Here is an 18,184-nt window from a genome sequence, read left to right on the forward strand (position 1 = left end):
CTCTCTCTCCAGCCTAAATCCCCCTGGGTGCTGGGGGAGGAGTGACACGGGCAGCTCTCTCCTTATCATACTGAAATGAAACACTGTGATCTCTAACCTGCCTTCTGAGGGTTATCTGGGGCCTTAGCAGCTGTTTTGTTTCTCTCTGCAAAGTGATAACTGGAGCCCCTCCCTCAGCTACCATCTTACTTCCCGCCAGCTTTCTAGTTCACTAGAGTCCCACTGGTTTGTTTTTTCTTTTGGTTGCTTTTTTGTGTCCTATTCACAACAATTATTGCCAACACCAATGTGTCAGGGAGCTTTCCTCCTACAGATTTTTTTTCCAGAGTTTTACAGTTTGAGACCTTATGTTTCTCTTCAATCCATTTTGAGTTAATTTTTATATATGGTATAAGACAAAAAGCTTTATTATTACTTAGGTGGCTCTCCAGTTTTCCCAGTACTGTTTATCAGAGAGATTATTCTTTCCTCATTGTGCCTTTTAGATGCCCTGTCAAATATTACTTGAGCACATAACCATGGACTTATTTCTGCGCTGTCTAATGTGTTTCAACAATGTATATATGTCTTCTTGCCAGACCTGTACTGTTGTATTTTAATATTTCTAACATTTAGGCTTTGAATCAGAAAGTACAATGCCTCAGATTTATTCTTGTTTAAAATTCCTTTAGTTATTGGGAGTTTTTTGTGAATGCAAGTAAATTTTAGGAAAAAAAATCTTCTCTCTGTAAAAATATCATTGGAGTTTTGATAAGAATTGAATCTGTTGATTTTGACTATTAATTCTTCCAATCCATTAACATGAATATCTTTCCATTTGTCTTCCATAATTGATCTCATCAGTGCATTCACCTCCTTGCTGAACTTATTGCTACATAATTTTTTCTACTTCAATCCTAAGTGGGATTCTTTAATTTCTGATAATTCTTTTCTAAAGAATAGAAATGCAATTGATTTTTGTTCACTACTCATTTTTGTATGCCAGTTTTGTGTACTAAACTTGACAATTTCCAAGAATCACTGGCTGAAGGGGCAAACATTTCCACATTCATTTTATGAGGGCAACATTAGAAGGCTAAAAATAAAGACAATTATAAGCCAGTTTCCTTGATGAACAGCAACGCAAAAATCCTTTTCTAAGTATTAGCACATCAAGCTGAACAGCATCGTACTATAACATGAGCACGTAGATTGATTTCTGGGAGAGACAAGAGATGACTCAACCTACACAAATCCATAAATGTGAAACAACCCATTAATAGAATAAAGAATAACATACGATGGTTTCAAAAACTGCAGACAAAGCATTGGACAACATTCAACATCTCCTCAAGATAAAACCTCTCAACAAAGTCAGTAAAGAAGGAATTTACCCAACCATAATAAGGCTAAGTAGGACAGCACACAGTTAACATCATACTCTAGGGCTAAAAGCTGAATGCTTTTCCTCTAAGATTAGGAACAAGACTAGGAAACCCCACTCACACCCCTTCCTTTCAACAAAGCACTAGAAGTCCTTCCTAGACCTATTAGGCAAGAGAAAGAAAGAAGCATCTAAATGGCCAAGAGTCTCCTGTTTAGGCAACTATAAAGATACACACTCACTGAAATTCAGAAAAATGACAAGAGCCTTCATTTTCACTGTGTCCGGGTAACTTGCTACTGGCCTTTCCTGAATCTTCCCATTTAAATCTCAGGACAACCCTGAGGTTTAAAATGATCACTTTTAGGCACTGCACAGAGATTAGAAATGATGCCCGGCGGTATTCAATGACTCAGGCAAGGTCACCCAGTCTTAGGGCAGTCACACCAGTATCTGAAGGGATACAGTGTAATGCTAGACCCCCACGTGCTAGCACTTAAATGCATACTCCTTCCCTCATGCCAGAAATGTCCAGAAGCGGCAACCGAAGTTAGTAACACCGTCAGCCAGGCAAATGCTATGTGGCATGATGAGAGCATGAGACAGTTCCCTAATGAACCCAGGGGGCCAGACGGTCACGTGCTCTGCCCATGCAGACACAGCGTCTGATTGTGGCCAGCTACTGCCCTCCGATCTGACGATCCCCATCAGCACTCACAGTTCCTGAGCCAGGCAGATCGGTGTTGTAGGGCAACCATTTTCTATTTAAATCAGGCCGTGTCAACACTGAGAAGGGACAGAGCTGAAAGGGCTATTCATTTTGTCACATACGACCGGTGACCTACAGAAGATGGACAGCTGGAAAAAGCCTGAGCAAGCACTATGTTCCTCAGCCCCAAATATCCCAATGATCTCTTCTTAAAACGGCACACGGCGGTGTCACTTTCAAAGCATTGTTTACCTTCTGCTCCTCCACCTGATGCAGCAGCAGGAAGAGCATGCGCATGGGCCCAGCCACACACACCAGAGCTACAAAGGGAGAGTGCAGGTACCAGAATCCCGTCTGCTCCTCCTCTCTGTCCAGCAGTTTCTCTACAATACCACAATTTCCAGTCATATTTGAGATTAGGGAGACTTACTGCATTCCGAGTGTTGACCACACATTCCATCATTTTCTGATCCTCTTGGGTTGGTCCCAAGTGGCTACAAAAATAAATCAGGGATGGTTTCCAGCCTTCCGTATAAATACTATCTGCAGGCCTAGCAAAGTTATCTAAATGTTAACAGAGCTTAGTTGTGTTGACACAGAGGTAGGAGTGAATTTAAAATACTTTTTTGTCTTCAAAAGTGTTTTTTACACAAACTCTGTCTCGGGAGTGGAAAGCAATTGTAGTGGGCGGCGCTCACAGAGATCTAGGGATGGTTGAAAAGCAGCAGTGAAGGGCAGTTCGTGTGGGCGGGCCACAGGAGAGACAATGGGCCCGTGAGTGGTCCTCCCGGACCCCAGCAGGTTCAGGTGGCTGAAGGAAGAAGTCATCAAGGAAGTGCACTGGATGCTCCACCGAGGCGGTTCAGAAAAATAAGGCTTAGAAGCTCTTCAGGAGCATTCACGTTTAGAACCAAGTACTATGTATCATGGAAGATGTGACGCTGCCTGGCCAAGTTAGTGCAAATAGCTAGGGAAACCCGTGTGTCTGGGAGAGCAGTTTGGTACAGGATTGTGACACAAAGGACTCAGAGCAGTTGTGATGTGAGTGAGAAGCTAGGGAATAAACACCCTGAAAACCAACAATGCCTCCATTATCTCAACTGTACCCACAGAAACCCCTGTGGCCCCAAGACACTGCCAATCCAAATCCTACACCAGGAAGTGAAAGGGAACAAAGATAGATTCCAGCATGCAGCATGTAGAAATACACCACTTAACCATGGGAACAAAGTGCTCAGTGCTTTGAGGATGTAAATAAACTAATAGAAAGAAGCATCTGTGCTCAGGATCATCGCCTTAAGGAATTCTTTACCGGTTTTCTTTCCTTTACTTGGAAATACAGAATGATTCTTTTGAAGACATTTACAACAGATTCCTTACAATAGTGGGCAGGGGTGGGCACAGAGGTGAAGGTGTCATGTGGGACACCCACTTCCCATACCGGAGTGGGGTACCCAGCTGAAGCTCCTGGCTCCTGCAGCCATCTGGGGAGGGAACCAGTGGATAGAAGATCGATCTCTCTAGCTTTGCCTTTCAAAGAATTAAATATTACAGGAAAGTAACCAAAACACAAGTTTCACATTCCTTTTTGAGTTGACTTTGAAACTCAGAGAGTTTGCCCTACATTGACTCGATTCAACAGGCTGCACATTTCAGCTTCAAGAGCATCCTGAGCCCCCTTTAGCCATGAGACAAAGGCTCTGTAGTAGGCTTCTGGTAAAGTAACTGTGGAGAACCTCTGCCAGCTTTCCTGAGCTTGGTCTCCACTGGAAAACAAGTTTGTGGGAGGCATATGCTGCTTCCCTGGTACAAAATATGCTAACATACTTTAAACAAGAAAATGTCCTGTTACTCTATTTTTAAAATAAAATTCTTTAAAAAGCCTCATGCCTTCCTGACTTAGGAAAACGCGTAATATTCCTGTCTTCAAGTTGCCAACCTGTAAGGAATGTCTAATTTTATGCTGAAAGGAAGAAACAATAAAAAGGGACTGAAACTCTCTCTGGTTTGGGGGAGCAATGAGTGCATTCTATCAGAGTAGCATAAAAAGCTCACTGAAAATGGATTTGAAAGTTTAGTTAATTTTGGCGCAAACTTTTTGAAATCCCTTTTCATGACGTACACTTTTCCCATTAACTTTCTGAAGATCTTTCCATATAAAGGATTTCAAAATTTGCATGAAAAAATATTTTTTAATTCCATTTTTCAGGCTTTAAGGGATTCTTATCAAATTTTTCTTGGTAAACATTTCAATGTGCCAAATTATCTGAGTCACATTGAGAGTGATTTCCTTAGCTCTGTTGTATAAAATAGTTGCATTTTGTAGCTCTTGTCCCAAATAAAGGACATTCTGTTAAGCAGAACATGGTGATATATTTCTACAGCCATTCAGTTAAGACCACCTTCAGGTTAGACGAACCCAGAACAGACTCACTTTTCAAGTGTGGTTCTGTCATTTGTGGACTTAGTTTAGCTGTAGCTAAGGCTTTTCAAAGAATGATGTATTTTTATATTCCAGCTATGGACAGAAAGACTCGGAGAACAGCTTCCAGGGCTGCATGGTTGTACAGCGGGGTAAGTCACCACCTGCGATACACTGGCATCCCACAGAGGCGCTGGTTTGAGTCTCAGTTGCTGTACTTCTGATCCAGCTCCCCGCTAATGCATCTTGGAAGGCAGCAGAAGATGGTCCAGTAATTGGGCCCCTGGCACACATGTGGGAGAACCTGGATGGAGTCCCAGGCTCCTGCCTTCATCCTGGCCCAGCCCTGCCAGTTGTGGCCATTTGAGGAATAAACCAAGAGATGGAAGAACTGTGTGCCTGTCCCTCCCTGACAGTAACTCTGCCTTTCAAATAAATCTTTAAAAAAAAAAAAAAAAGGCAGCAGCCTCCTAGATCATATGTCTTGTAAAAAATGCTCTGAGCTTTTAATGTATTGTACTTTTAATTACTTCACTCTTACTCTTCACTGTGTGCTTTAAAAATGAAGCCATTTATTAACTTTCTTATTTCTCATTATTCAAGAAAAGAAATCGGTACCAACCTGACCCAGCTAACACGCAAAGTGCAATAGCTAGAACACTAATGATTTTTTAAGGCATCGTACTTGTTCGCATATTCAGCAATTAAAACAGTAGTTATTCCCACAAAGTACACACAGCTCCCCATGAGTTGGCAAATGACTAATAACAGAAGGATCTTTTGTGATCTAGGTGAGTCCTCTGAGCTGATGTCGTCAGACATCCGTGTACATCCATGGATATGGGTCCCTCTACATCAGGGTTTCACCGTGCTGTCCCCAACCGGTGAATTCCTTATGGATGTGGGGGTGAAGAGAGCCTCGGTCATGTTGAGCTGTCCCCACTAGATGCCAGCAGCACCCTCTCCCAACTGTCCCCTGAGGGCAAAATCACCCCAGGCTGAGATACAGGAAGCTGTAGTTTGTAGGCTGACTGGGCTCTGAGAGGCTATGCTAGTGCATCAGGTCTGATCCAAGATTTGGCTTGGGAAACTAAGACTAACCCTTGATATGTGCCAGGACATCTCTATTCCAGAGCTGCCTCCACCAAGGGCAATTCTGAGGTTTGTGTGTGCCTCCTCTCTTTCTCTCACACAAATCCTGGGCTCACCATGAAGAGTGTGCCAACAGGTGACCTGCACCATTGAAGGATCACACTTTTTCTTCTAAAAAAAATTCTCCCAAGAACTAGGTCCGTAGCACTTTATATCCTTTCCTATTGCTGTAGTAGTCTACTTCATCTATCCTCTGAAGGCAAATTTCTAAAAGGTACAAATTAAATCCTGAAAACCGATGTATTCTAGAGTCTCTAATAGCATGGGTTCCATGAATATCTCTGTTCTACCATTTCCAAGCCAGACCAAGCTCCTTCCAGTTGGTAAACCTGCCTCACTCATCCTCGCATGCACTGTGTGCCTTGTTCCCTAACACCCCCAACCCTCATCTTCTCCCGTCTAGTAAAGCAGACCCATTGCTTCATACAGCATTAAGCCTCACGCCACTCTGTTCTCCCAGGGAGTCCCTCACTGGTGAGTCGAGCTTTCAGAGTAGAGTGTGGGATCCTCAACAGCAGGACCTGAGTCTCATTATCACCCTATCTCCCAGCATCTAGGACAAGACAGGTACCCAACCATATTGAAAAAAACTCAGAAAACCACCTTTTAAGGGGAAGGAAAACATACCCCCAGTAAAGGAAAACCAAGAAAACATTTGGAAAGGGACCTCATGTCTCAATACACTGTCTATACGACCAAGAAAGTTGCCTGTAGCACAAACAGTAGCTCTCTTTCTTAACTATATGAGCGCTGATATTTCTGAAAAGTAGGAGAAACTGCGGCATCACCAAGAGATAAAAGTTTTAAAAGTAACCGCTTTCCATGCCATAGCTTTTGTCTTATCACTCCCTTTTAGAGAAGCCAATGTTTAGAAAGCACTCAGTTTGACAAAATAAAGCATCCTTGGGGTGTGAATTTATCTCCTTTTATCATAAAACCATCATAAAACAGTGTCTGTGGAGCTGTATTTTGATAAATGTGTAGACGAGTACAGTTCCCACCACCTAATTGCCTTGTATTTGCCTGCAGAAGATTCAAACACAAGAGTGCTGACCACCTGGATAAGGTTTTAGGACCCAAGTGATAAGAGCTGTAATCAAATAATTCCCCTTCCTCCAAATCTCAAACATGCATAAAAGGCAAATTTCAATAATCCAGACAGGATTTCTTAATTAGCACAAAGTTTGAGAGACGGAGTAAAAGTAGTTGCTTTTTCCTCTGTTTAACTAAAAAAATCTATGCTTTATGGAAAAGCAATGAAAACATTAGATAAGTATCTGTGGTGGGGATTAACAAAAATGCAGACAGATATTCCAGTTTCTGTGTCAACATTAATTAGTGCCCCATTCCAACATCTTCCTGCCTTTGTTTTAATTTAAATGTAAATTCAGTGAATTTTCTGTTTTAGATCCTCTCTGTTCTATTGACAAATAAGATAAGACAAACCTATCAGCAGAGAATGAGTCCTCCCACATGCCAATTAATGGCATGATAGTGCATAATTATCATAGGATAAAGATTAAGCAGGGAAAGCTAAAAAGCCCTCATAGAAACACGTGCAGATAAGGAACAAAAAGTCGGGGGATATGAAAACATGCACACATCCTAATGCAAACTTAAACTTCTCACACATGTTCAGTGACTTTGAGGCAATGACAGGTGCAGAGGACACAAATAGGAAAACAGGGTGCTGGTGTCCTCCAACCAAAGTGTTTGATGGGGGTTACACCTAACAGGCTCATTCTACACTGCCCAATATGAACTTTCTAGCTCCAAGTGCCCATTAAAGTTCTACTAGACAGTGCTGTGTAGACTCTGCACAGATGCTAAATACCTGGTCTCCATCATTCAATGATGCTTTGACAAGAAGGATATCATTTAGTCAGCCTGTGAATCTAGTTCCTTTGCCACAGACACAACCAAAATGCCCATCAGTGGGGGAACAGTTCAATATATCACAGCTTACTCACACATGGGATGCTCTGGAGCAGCCACAGAAGCCAAGTTAGATCACTACATACTCACCCAGCACACAAAGACCTCTACTATCTATGATAGGAATATAGCAGGCTGAATTCCTACATACATAATATGATATCGCTTGTGTATAATGCACATTCATATTGACATCTACCACTGTTGTCTACAGACCTATCTCAAAATATACAGAAAAGAAAAGTACTCTTTATGGTGGTGGCAATATAAAATGAGCTAGATTAGGATAGTGAATGGATATTTTCTTTACCAAGATAAGGATAACCATGGCAATCGCCACCCTACCAGTAATTTTCCAGTACCAAAAAAGTGTTTTGAATATTCTAAAACATTGCTGCTATGTAAAACTTTTTATAAGCAATGATTCGATTCGGGACTAGACAGAGTACAAAAATAGTTTGTATTATGATTCATAAGTTCCTCGCCGAGTTTAAAGCCTCCAGAGGCAGGGAAACATGGTTGCAAGCTTGACACAGCAATGTGATTAGTAAGGACAAGTCTCCACTCAGCTACACCTCGTTCATGGGCCAGCCAAGGGGAGCGATGAAAAACAAGAGACCCTATCCCTGTCCTCGGGGTGCTGATAGACTACCAAGAAGGCATCGTTTATAACAGCAAAATGGGATGAATGCCACGAACTGGAACTACAGGGGGACACAAAAGCTTATAGGAGGGCAAATAAGAATTAAGTAGACCAAATGCATGCCATGGGGAAAAGGCAACAAATCAGGCAAGGGATGTGGTTAGGTAAAGCGCAGAAACACCAACAGGGAGAAATGAGCCAAAGACAGATGGTGTAAGGCTTTGGAAGCCATGGTGAAGAACCTGGGAGTCGTCTCAAAGACAAGGGGAAGTCACTCCAATGTGGCTTTCACTATGGGAACCCCATGATCACGTCTGTCTTATAGAATAACTGCTCTCGCTGTAGGGTGGAGAATGGACAACTACGAGTAGCAGGCTCTGTAAGATGTGATGTTGGCCCCTGGCCGCTGGAGCTCACAGTGCGGATGGAGGAAAATACACTAATTTCAGAGAGAATGAGGCAAAGAAATGGACCCCATTAATGGAAAAGATAAATATACTCTACAATCGCAGCCAATTTTCTGTAAAAGCCATTTCTTAATATTCAAGATCATCTTCTTTTATAGTCTACAACCCTCCATCAATAATCTCCAAATCTAAAAACCTCTGAAAATGGAAAGGTTCTAAGAGGATAAGCAAAACCAGACCTGAAATAGCATGAGGTTCTTTATCTTGCCTTATCCCATTCTGCATGAATATTCATGTTTCTCACCAGAGAATTATTTTCTATGATGATGGGGTGCAAGTGGACAACATATTTCTTTTGTGTGGAAATCGATGGTAGATACAAGATGTTACCTGTATAAAGTGGGATCAGAATTGGCCTTCAGCAGCACCTTTGCCTCCAAGGTTTTGCTAAGACAGTGTAGAAGGTACACTACCCACTTCCACTTTCCTGCTGTCAAGGCAATAGGGATGGTGCTGATACATACCATGGTGACTGTGCAGCCCATAATCTGTGTGTGTTTGTGTGTGTGTGTGTGTTTTATAGGAGACATGGGTTATGGGTAGGTTGGCTATAATTGCTAATCCAGCAACAGATGTGCGGTTGAGAATGCATGTGCCTGTGTTTTAACTGCTGACCTTTGACACACACGTAAAAGATGCATGAGGCTGGAAACGGTCCTTCCCGAGAGCCTTCAAACCTCTGCAGAGCAACTGCGACAGGGCTAACCCCATGTTTCTGTTCCCGAGGGAATGAAACTTGTTTCTAACAAGGTGTCTGCTGGAACAAGCCCCGGGCATCAAAAGGACTCAGTCCCAGGTCCCCAGTGGAGACATCAACACTCATTCAGACCTCTCTTCTAACCACTGGCACAGGCCTCTGCTAGGGGAGTTAGAGACTAGAAATGAATGAAACATGTTCCCACACTAGTCTCAGGTAACTTGTCCCAAAGAAGATTCTGGAAGTACTTGTTAAAATAACCAACTAAAACTACAATAAAGAAGATACTCATTTATTACACTAAGCAGGAGGTGAGATGTTTACTCTGCCGATTTTGCATATGAAGCCCGGTTGGCCCTCCCAGTCCCCAGGTTTGGAATACACAAATTCAACTAACTATAGATTGAAAACTTCTAAAGAGAAAAACTCTGTTGGTCCTGGACACTTGCAGTCTTTTTGTTGTTACTCCCTAAACAACACAGCGTCATAACTGTCTCCTCAGCATTTACACCGTATTAGGTATCATAAGCAACACAGAAATGATCTGAAGTATACATAGGTGTACACCGTTCCCCTGCAAACACTATGCCAGTTCCTATAGTGGAACTCAACATCAGTGGATTTCGGAATCTGAGGGGGACCCCAGAACCAATCCCCTGGGCATATTAAGGAACCACACAGGGACACTTCCAAGCCTCTGTGGAAAATGCAATTAAAAGATAAATGTAAGAGCAGGCATTTAGCCTAGTGGTTAAGACACCTGTGTCCCATTTTGGACTATCTAGGTTCAATACTCAGCTCTGGCTCCTGACTCCAGTTTCCTGCTAATGCAGACCCTGAAGGCCATGGTGATGGCTCAAGTTACTGGTTTCCTGCCACCCTTATAGGAGATTGGGCTGCGTCCCCAAGGCACTGTCTGGCCTGGTGAAGTCTTGGCCCAGTCCCAACCATTATGATCATCTGGGGAGTAGACCAGAAGAAAAGAGGGCTTTCCCTTCCTCCCTCTCTCCTCCTCCTCTGCTCTCAAACTTAAAAAAATTATTTGGCACAAAAAAAAATTTTAATCCATGCAAAGCCTTTTTCAAAATACACATTTTCTGTGAATCTTTTTTAGATCTGTCATATGCATGATTTTAAAATTTTTCATACCAAAATAAATTTATCATTCATTCCATGAACTTTGCAAAGTCCCCTCATTCATACAAAGAGATAAGAGATCATCTAGGGAAACAATGCTTTGGCAGGTGAGACTTGGAGACAGGTGCACAAAAAAAGAATGAAAACACATCTTCCCGACTTTCCTGTGACTTCCCGTATCTCTTGAGTGACATTCTTAAAGTCTTAACCTCATTCTTGAGAAATTTTGAGAGCTGTATTTACATGTTCATTTTTGGATTGATACTGATCTCAGAACAGCCTGGATCTCTTTGGGTTGCAAAGAGAGTGCAGAAGGGAAGGGAGGGTCCTTGCGAGTTAGGCCCTTTGGGAAAACCAGAGAAGCTGACCTGAAAGCTCTTACCTTCGACACACGAAGGCTGGGCCTGGGTCGTGCCAGCCACCTGTCCAGGGAAACAGGAGCACTTGACCGTCTGTGACCGCTCTTCTATGCGGTTCTTATTGCAGCATCGGTGCACGGCAACCACCTCACAGGTCCCTTGCTTGATCTGGTGATGACCTGGTAGGGAAGGAGAGACAAAAACAGAGCCAGTGCTGTTAGGAAATGAAGGGACCCAAGACATGAGCATGGCATGACTACATTTTCTAACATTGTGGGCTAGGCTTATAACTCTTCAAAATATCTCATTTTGATATAATTTCAAATTTATATAGAAGTGATCAGAACAATGCAGAAAACAGCCATGAACCTGTGGTGGGCAGAGATTTTGCCTGCAGGACCTCCAACTCTTGGGGCCACACCCATGACGGCTAAGTGATATGAAGGGCATGGCAAAGACGACTTTGCAGGTGTGGCTCCGATTACTACCTGGTTGATTTTAAGTATCTCCTGCATTATCCAGATGGGGCCATTGTGATCACACAATCCCTTAAAAGAGGAGGGAGTCAAAGCATGAGGAAGGTTCCCAGGACTGCTGCTCACTTGAAGACAGATGGCCACAGGTCAGGGAAACGGGACCTCAGACCTGCAACCACCAGAAACCTCTGCCAACAACCTACTGGTGCCTGGGAGCTGATTCCTCCCCAGATCGTCCATAAGGGAGGATAGCCCTGCTGGTGCCTTGATTTTAACCCAGCACTGAGACCCTGAGCAAATAACCTAGCCATACACTGGGCCAGACTTCCAGCCTTCAGAGACAAGCTGCTGTATTTCAGAGTTCTTATAACCACAGCAATAGCAAACTAACGCAAGACCTCCAGGTCAGATTCACCAGTGATTGACATGTGTCCCCACCGGCTGTATCATCAACTCTCTCTCTCACACGTATTTTCCTGAGTCGTGCCAGAGTAAGATGCACACATGATCCCATTTACCCCTGAATCCATCCATGGGCACCTCCTCAAAGTGGACAGTCTCCTATGTAATTCTTCCAATCAGAAGATTTGAGATGAATCCATGCTACTACATGATCTCTCATCCATATTCAAATGTTGCCAATTGTCCCAATAATGCCCGTAACAGCGCTTTCTTCTCCTGGACAGGTTCCAACCCAGCCTCATGCACTGCATTCAGTTATCACATTTCAAGAGCCTCTTTTCATCAGAAACTCCTCTCCAACCTTCATCTTTCTTCTTTTTTTTTTTTTTTATTTGACAGGTAGAATTATAGACAGTGAGAAAGACAGAGAAAAAGGTCTTCCTTCCGTTGGTTCACCCCCCAAATGGCTGCCATGGCCAGTGCTGTGCTGATCTGAAGCCAGGAGCCAGGTGCCTCTTCCTGGGGCCCAAACACTTGGGCCATCCTCCACTGCACTCCCGGGCCACAGCAGAGAGCTGGACTGGAAGAGGAGCAACCAGGACTAGAACCCAGCGTCCATATGGGATGCCAGCACTGCAGGCGGAGGATTAACCAAGTGAGCCATAGCGCCGACCCCTAACCTTAATCTTTCTTGACCTTGGCAGTTTGTAAAAGTACATGCCAGTTACTTTCCAGACTGTCTCTCAACTTGGTTTTGTGCTCTGCTTGTTGATCAGATTCAGATTTGAGCAATGCACGGGATGCAGAGTGCCCCCGAAGCAACACTGTATGCCCAGTGCATCATATAAGGACACACATGATGTCCTGTTCATTCTCAGTGCTGTTTCTTCAATCACACGGCTCAGATGCTATCTGCCAGCTTTCTTCACTGTGAAACTACTACTTTCCTCTTTATTAATATGCATTTTGAGGGGCAACATATGGAGATCATGTAAATATCCCACCCTTCATCAAGCTTTCATCAACTACTTTTATTATCAAGTCATAATTTCCACCTGTATCAGTTACTAATAGGAAGGTGGTAAAATTGATTCTCTTTTAATATTCATATTACCCAGTTCAGGGAAGAAAGAGCTCCTACAAGCCAAATCGATCTGATATATTCCCATCGGTCCTTGAGAGCTTACTATGTATCTGGCCCCAAAGATGCTCCCAGCAACCCTCTTAACAAGATTTCTCCAAAGAGCCTTACTTCCTTAGTGGAGCTCTAGATTTAGAAACCAAGAACTCAACACATACTTGATTCACTGCTACTATGCAGTAAAACGGTACCCTTCCAGCCAACAAAGGATATTTAAAAATGATGGAAAACTTACAGAAAAATTATTTTGTAGCAAAAAATTTTGAAATCCACGCATACAAGGGGTCTTAAGCTCATGGGAAACATTATTTTTAAAACTATGGATGGCTTTCAAAAATTTTTTGCGTGGCAGCCGCCGCTGTGGCACAGCGAGTAAAAGCTCCAGCCAGCAGTGCCCAGCATTCCATATGGGTGCCGGTTCAAGCCCTGACTGCTCCACTTCTGAATCAGCTCCCTGCTAATAGCCTGGGAAAGCAGAAGATGGCCCAAGTGCTTGGACTCCTACACCCACATGGGAGAACTGGAAGAAGCTCCTAGCTCCTGGCTTTGGATCAGCTCAGTTCTGGTTGTTGCAGCCACATGGGGAGTGAACCAGCAGATAGAAGACCTTTCTGTCTTTCCCTCTCACTGTCTGTAACTCCACCTGTCAAATAAATAAATCTTTTTTTAAAAAATATTGCATGAAATAAATTTCTTTTCAACCTGTTTCCACGAGCACTGTGAAGTACCCTCACAGATGTACAAAGTTTGCGGGCAGGCACAGCATGAGTTCCCACCCTAGTGCCAAATTAGAACCCCAGGTTCTTGCTGTTTCCTCAGTTCTTTGTTTCTATCTCCCAGGGCCAATAATATGAAGTCTGACTTCTGTAGTCTTATAAAGAGAGAATAGTTTCCATATTTCACATGCTTTTAAGTCTATTTTACAACAGGATCCATTTTATCAGTTAGGAATCTTTTGTCAGAACAACAGAAACTGATCTAACTTAATGCCAGGATAATTTATTGAAATACTATCAGGAGTTTATCAACCCAAGAGAAACCTCAGCTTAGCTGAACAGTAAGTGAAATCACTGTCACGGTGAAGCCGTGACAGTGACAATTCCATTGCATGCATCTGTCCTTTGGCTCAAGTGTTAGTTCCAGGAAGGAAGCATCCGATAGGAAAAGCCTCCTGCAGAGGCTCTCCTATCATCCCACCTCCCAGGAGCCACACCTTTGTGCCTCCCCTTCCCACACCGTATTGTGGTTGGACTTCACAATCCAGAGCAGGCAGCAGAAGTGATGGGCTGTCAAGTCCAAGGTTAGGTGACTTTCCACTCCTGGCTCTCAGAAGACACACAGAGGAAACTATGGCGTGAGCAACCCTGTAGACAAGCTCCCTGAGAAACAAACTCAAGTCTCTTGCCAACAGCCACATGAGTGGGCTTGCAGGCAGATCTTCTACACAGGCCTCTCCCACACTGGGCCCTGGTCTATACCACAGCCCACGTCACGGTGTGCCATCTACATGATCTCATTATAAAAGACAGTGGAGCCCTCACTCACTCATCATGTGTTTTCAGGAAGCCAATGTGCAAGTAGTCCTAAAGAGAGGCTCACGTAGCAAGGAACTGAAATAATTTTTGAAGCCATCACTTAAATGAACATGATTAGCAGTGGTTCCTATAGCCCCAGGTTACCTACTATCTCGTGAAAGACCCTGAGCCAGAACCACACAACTAAGCCTCTCCCTAATCCTTGATGTTCAGTATCTATGTGAAATATACAAGAGTACTTCCACAAGGGCATGGTCAAGTGCAACTTTAAGGATAAATTTATTTTGGTACCCCACCCAAAAAAAAGTTGAAACACATTCAAAGTTTTTTTTTTTCATACTACCCATTTTCTATGAACTTTGTGAAGCTTGTTTTTAAGCTTCTAAGACTTGGGGGTAATTCGTTACACAGCAATAGATAATGAATACACCAATTCTGGCCATTACCAGGCTGAGAGAGATTTACTTTTACACTGATAAAAAATAATGTAAACAAGACTGTAGAGGTAATGTGTAGAAATTAATAATGAAGGACAACCTTTTCAAGTACCCTTGAGCACATTCACAATTTTCAGATACATTCATTTGCACATAAATTGTTAGATGAATTGTAAGCAATCCTATCTACTCATCAAAACAGGTGCCCCCAAGGATTCCCGCTGGTTAATGCTCTGCTTGGATTCTATAGATGTGAGTACTTCAAAAGAAAATGAGTTTATAAGTCTTCCCATAATTTACACTTCCTCTACATAAAGACAGCCTTTCCAAAAAAAATAACTTTTATCTGATTCTGAATTTTTTCTGGACTTTCCTTATCACACCATCTTAAATGTTAGTAGAGCCAAAATCAATTACTGGAGAGAACAAATATGGAAGCAAAGATTCACAAGTAAAACACCAACAGGTAGATCCAGTGCCCAGAGAATCAGGGCAGTTTTCACTCCACTAACCGAAAAAAAGCATGAAAGTGGAGAAGTGATTAATCACTACCTAGGGCTGGCATTGTGGCATGGTGTGTTAAGCCACTGCCTGTGATCCTTTGTGAGCACTGGTTCTAGTTCTGGCTGCTGCATTCCCAATCCAGCTCCCTGCTAATGCACCTGGGAAATCAGTGGCGGATGGCCCCAGTGCTGGGGATGTTGCCATCCACCTGGGAGACCCGGATGGAATTTCTGACTCCTGGCTCCAGCCTGGCACAGCCCCAGCTGTTATGGGAGTGAACCAGCATTTGGGGAGTGAACCAGCAGATGGTAAATCTCTATCTTTTCCTCTTCCTCTCTGTAAGTTTGCCTTTAAACAAATAAATAAATCTTAAAAAATTATGAAGCTACAGCAGGCACTTGGCCCATACGTTATGATCTCATTTGGGACAAATGTATTCCCTATGGAAGTGCCTGGGTTTGATTCCTGGCTCCAACCTTTGCTCTGTTTTCCTGCAATTGCACACTTCGGAAGCCATGATGATGGTTCAGGCAGCTGGGTCCCTGCCCATTAGGTGGAGGAACCAGATTGAGCTCCAGGCTTCTGGCTTCAGCCCAACCCAGCCCTGGCTGTTGCAGGTATTTGGGGAATAAAACAAGAGATGACAAATTTTGGGTTTTCTCTCTCACACACTTTCTTTCTGGCTCTCTCCCTGGTGCACTCTCTCACTCACTCGCTCGCGCTCTCTCTCTCCCATTCCAAAATAAAAAGATTTTTTTTTCAAGTGACAAACCTAATCAAATGTTCATAACAAGAATGCTGATTTCATCAACTGATGAATGGATGGAGACAATGCGGTGTACATATACATGAGGGAATTTTATTCAGCCATAACAAAGAATGTTATTCTATCATTTGCAGCTTAACGGATGGAACTGGAGGACACTCTGTTAACTGAAGTAAGTCAGAAAGAAAAATACCACATATTCCCTCTCATCTGTGGAGATGACAAGTCAAGGTGAATGCAGCACAGTGATGACTGGAAGCTGCGAAGGGGAGGGAAAGCCCAGTATAGATGGATAACAGGAACCAAAACACAGGAGCTGTGGCATAGTGGGTAAAGCCACCGCCTGCAATGCCAGCAACCCCTATGGGTGCCAGTTCTAGTCCCGGCTGCTCCACTTCCGATCCAGCTCTCTGCTATGGCCTGGGAAAGCAGAAGATGACCCAAGTCCTTGGGCACCTGCACTCACATGCGAGATACAGAAGAGGCTCCTGGCTCTGGATCAGTGCAGCTCTGGCCATTAAAGCCATTTGGAGAGTGAATGAAAGGATGGAAGACTTTCTCTCTCTCTCTCTCTGCCTCTCTGTAACTCTTACAAGTAAATAAATAAATCTTTTTAAAAACCCTTTAAAAAAAACCCTAAGAGGAATAAGATGCATGTTCCACAGCACAGGGGGGTGGCCATGCTCACAACAGTCTAGTACGTATTTTATGAACATACGGAAGAGAGAAGCTCAAAGCCTCCAGATGTCAAGCAATGGCAAGGAGAGGCAAACACTGATTACCCTGACTTGCTCAGTACACAGTTATTGAAATATCACCTTGTAGCCCATAAATATGTGCAATTGATTGTTAAAGTTTTTAAAGTTTAAAGGAGATGGAAATGCTAACTAGTGTGATTTAATTATCACATCTTGATTACATGTGTTGAACTACCACTGTACCCCATAAATATATAGTTAAAAATAAAGCACAACAATTATTTACTGCCAGGGAAAGAATGATATATGCACTTTGTATATACGTAAGTAGCTATATACACTTGTAAAAACAATAATAAAAATTATGATGTCAGTGAGTTATACTGTTGTGAGATTTCAGCAGTAAGAAAGCACAAAAGGAAGTGCTGGGAAGCCTTCCTGGGGAGTCCCTGTCTTAGGTTTCCAAGGCTCAATGAGCAATTGCAATAAGCACCCTGGGGTCGAATATTCCTTGCCCTATGAGGACTAGCACTGTGGAAAGGCCAGGATGACTCTATCTACAATCACCCAGGGTCTGCCTTCTGTGTCACTGTCTCAGTCTGCTTGGGCAACCTTACCAAAACACCATAGGCATTTATTTCTCATAGTTCTGGAAGGTGGACATCCAACTGAAGCCAATGCAACTGCTGTGTCCTCATAGGGAGGTGAGCGAGCATATTGTACCTCTTCCATTTTTCATAAGTACACCAGTCCTGCCAGCTTAGGGCCCCACCCTTGTGACCTCATTTAACCTTTATCACCTCCTCAGAGACCCTGTCTCCAAATTCCAGCATGCTGAGGGTTGAGATTTCTACACGTGAACTTGGGGAGGACACGGAACGCTGAGCCTGTGACAACCATGAGGCCTTAATTAAATAATTAAATGAGGCCGGCACCGTGGCTCAACAGGCTAATCCTCCGCCTTGCGGCGCCGGCACACCGGGTTCTAGTCCCGGTCGGGGCACCGATCCTGTCCCAGTTGCCCCTCTTCCAGGCCAGCTCTCTGCTGTGGCTAGGGAGTGCAGTGGAGGATGGCCCAAGTGCTTGGGCCCTGCACCCCATGGGAGACCAGGAGAAGCACCTGGCTCCTGCCATCGGAACAGCGGCGGCCATTGGAGGGTGAACCAACGGCAAAAGGAAGACCTTTCTCTCTCTCTCTCACTGTCCACTCTGCCTGTCAAAAAAAATAATAATAATAATAATTAAATGAAACTATAGAGTCCGTGATAAAGGCACCTCTAAACCTCCTGAGGAAAATGAAAGAATACTTTGGTAACTTTGTGCCACAGCCATGCTCAGTAA

The 18,184-nt window shown here is 43.4% G+C and overlaps 1 protein-coding gene across 1 annotated transcript in view; it reads right to left on the reverse strand.

The window, feature by feature from the left end:
- TAFA4 (TAFA chemokine like family member 4) overlaps positions 1-18,184 on the reverse strand; it is a 158,594-nt gene that overhangs the window by 12,091 nt on the left and 128,319 nt on the right. The window contains exon 3 of the mRNA XM_062199968.1: positions 10,908-11,063. Coding sequence (XP_062055952.1) covers positions 10,908-11,063 — 156 coding nt within the window. The remainder of the gene's footprint in view (positions 1-10,907; positions 11,064-18,184) is intronic.

The sequence above is a fragment of the Lepus europaeus genome, chromosome 9 (assembly GCF_033115175.1).
Source record: "Lepus europaeus isolate LE1 chromosome 9, mLepTim1.pri, whole genome shotgun sequence".
In the NCBI taxonomy this organism is placed as follows: Eukaryota; Metazoa; Chordata; class Mammalia; order Lagomorpha; family Leporidae; genus Lepus; species Lepus europaeus.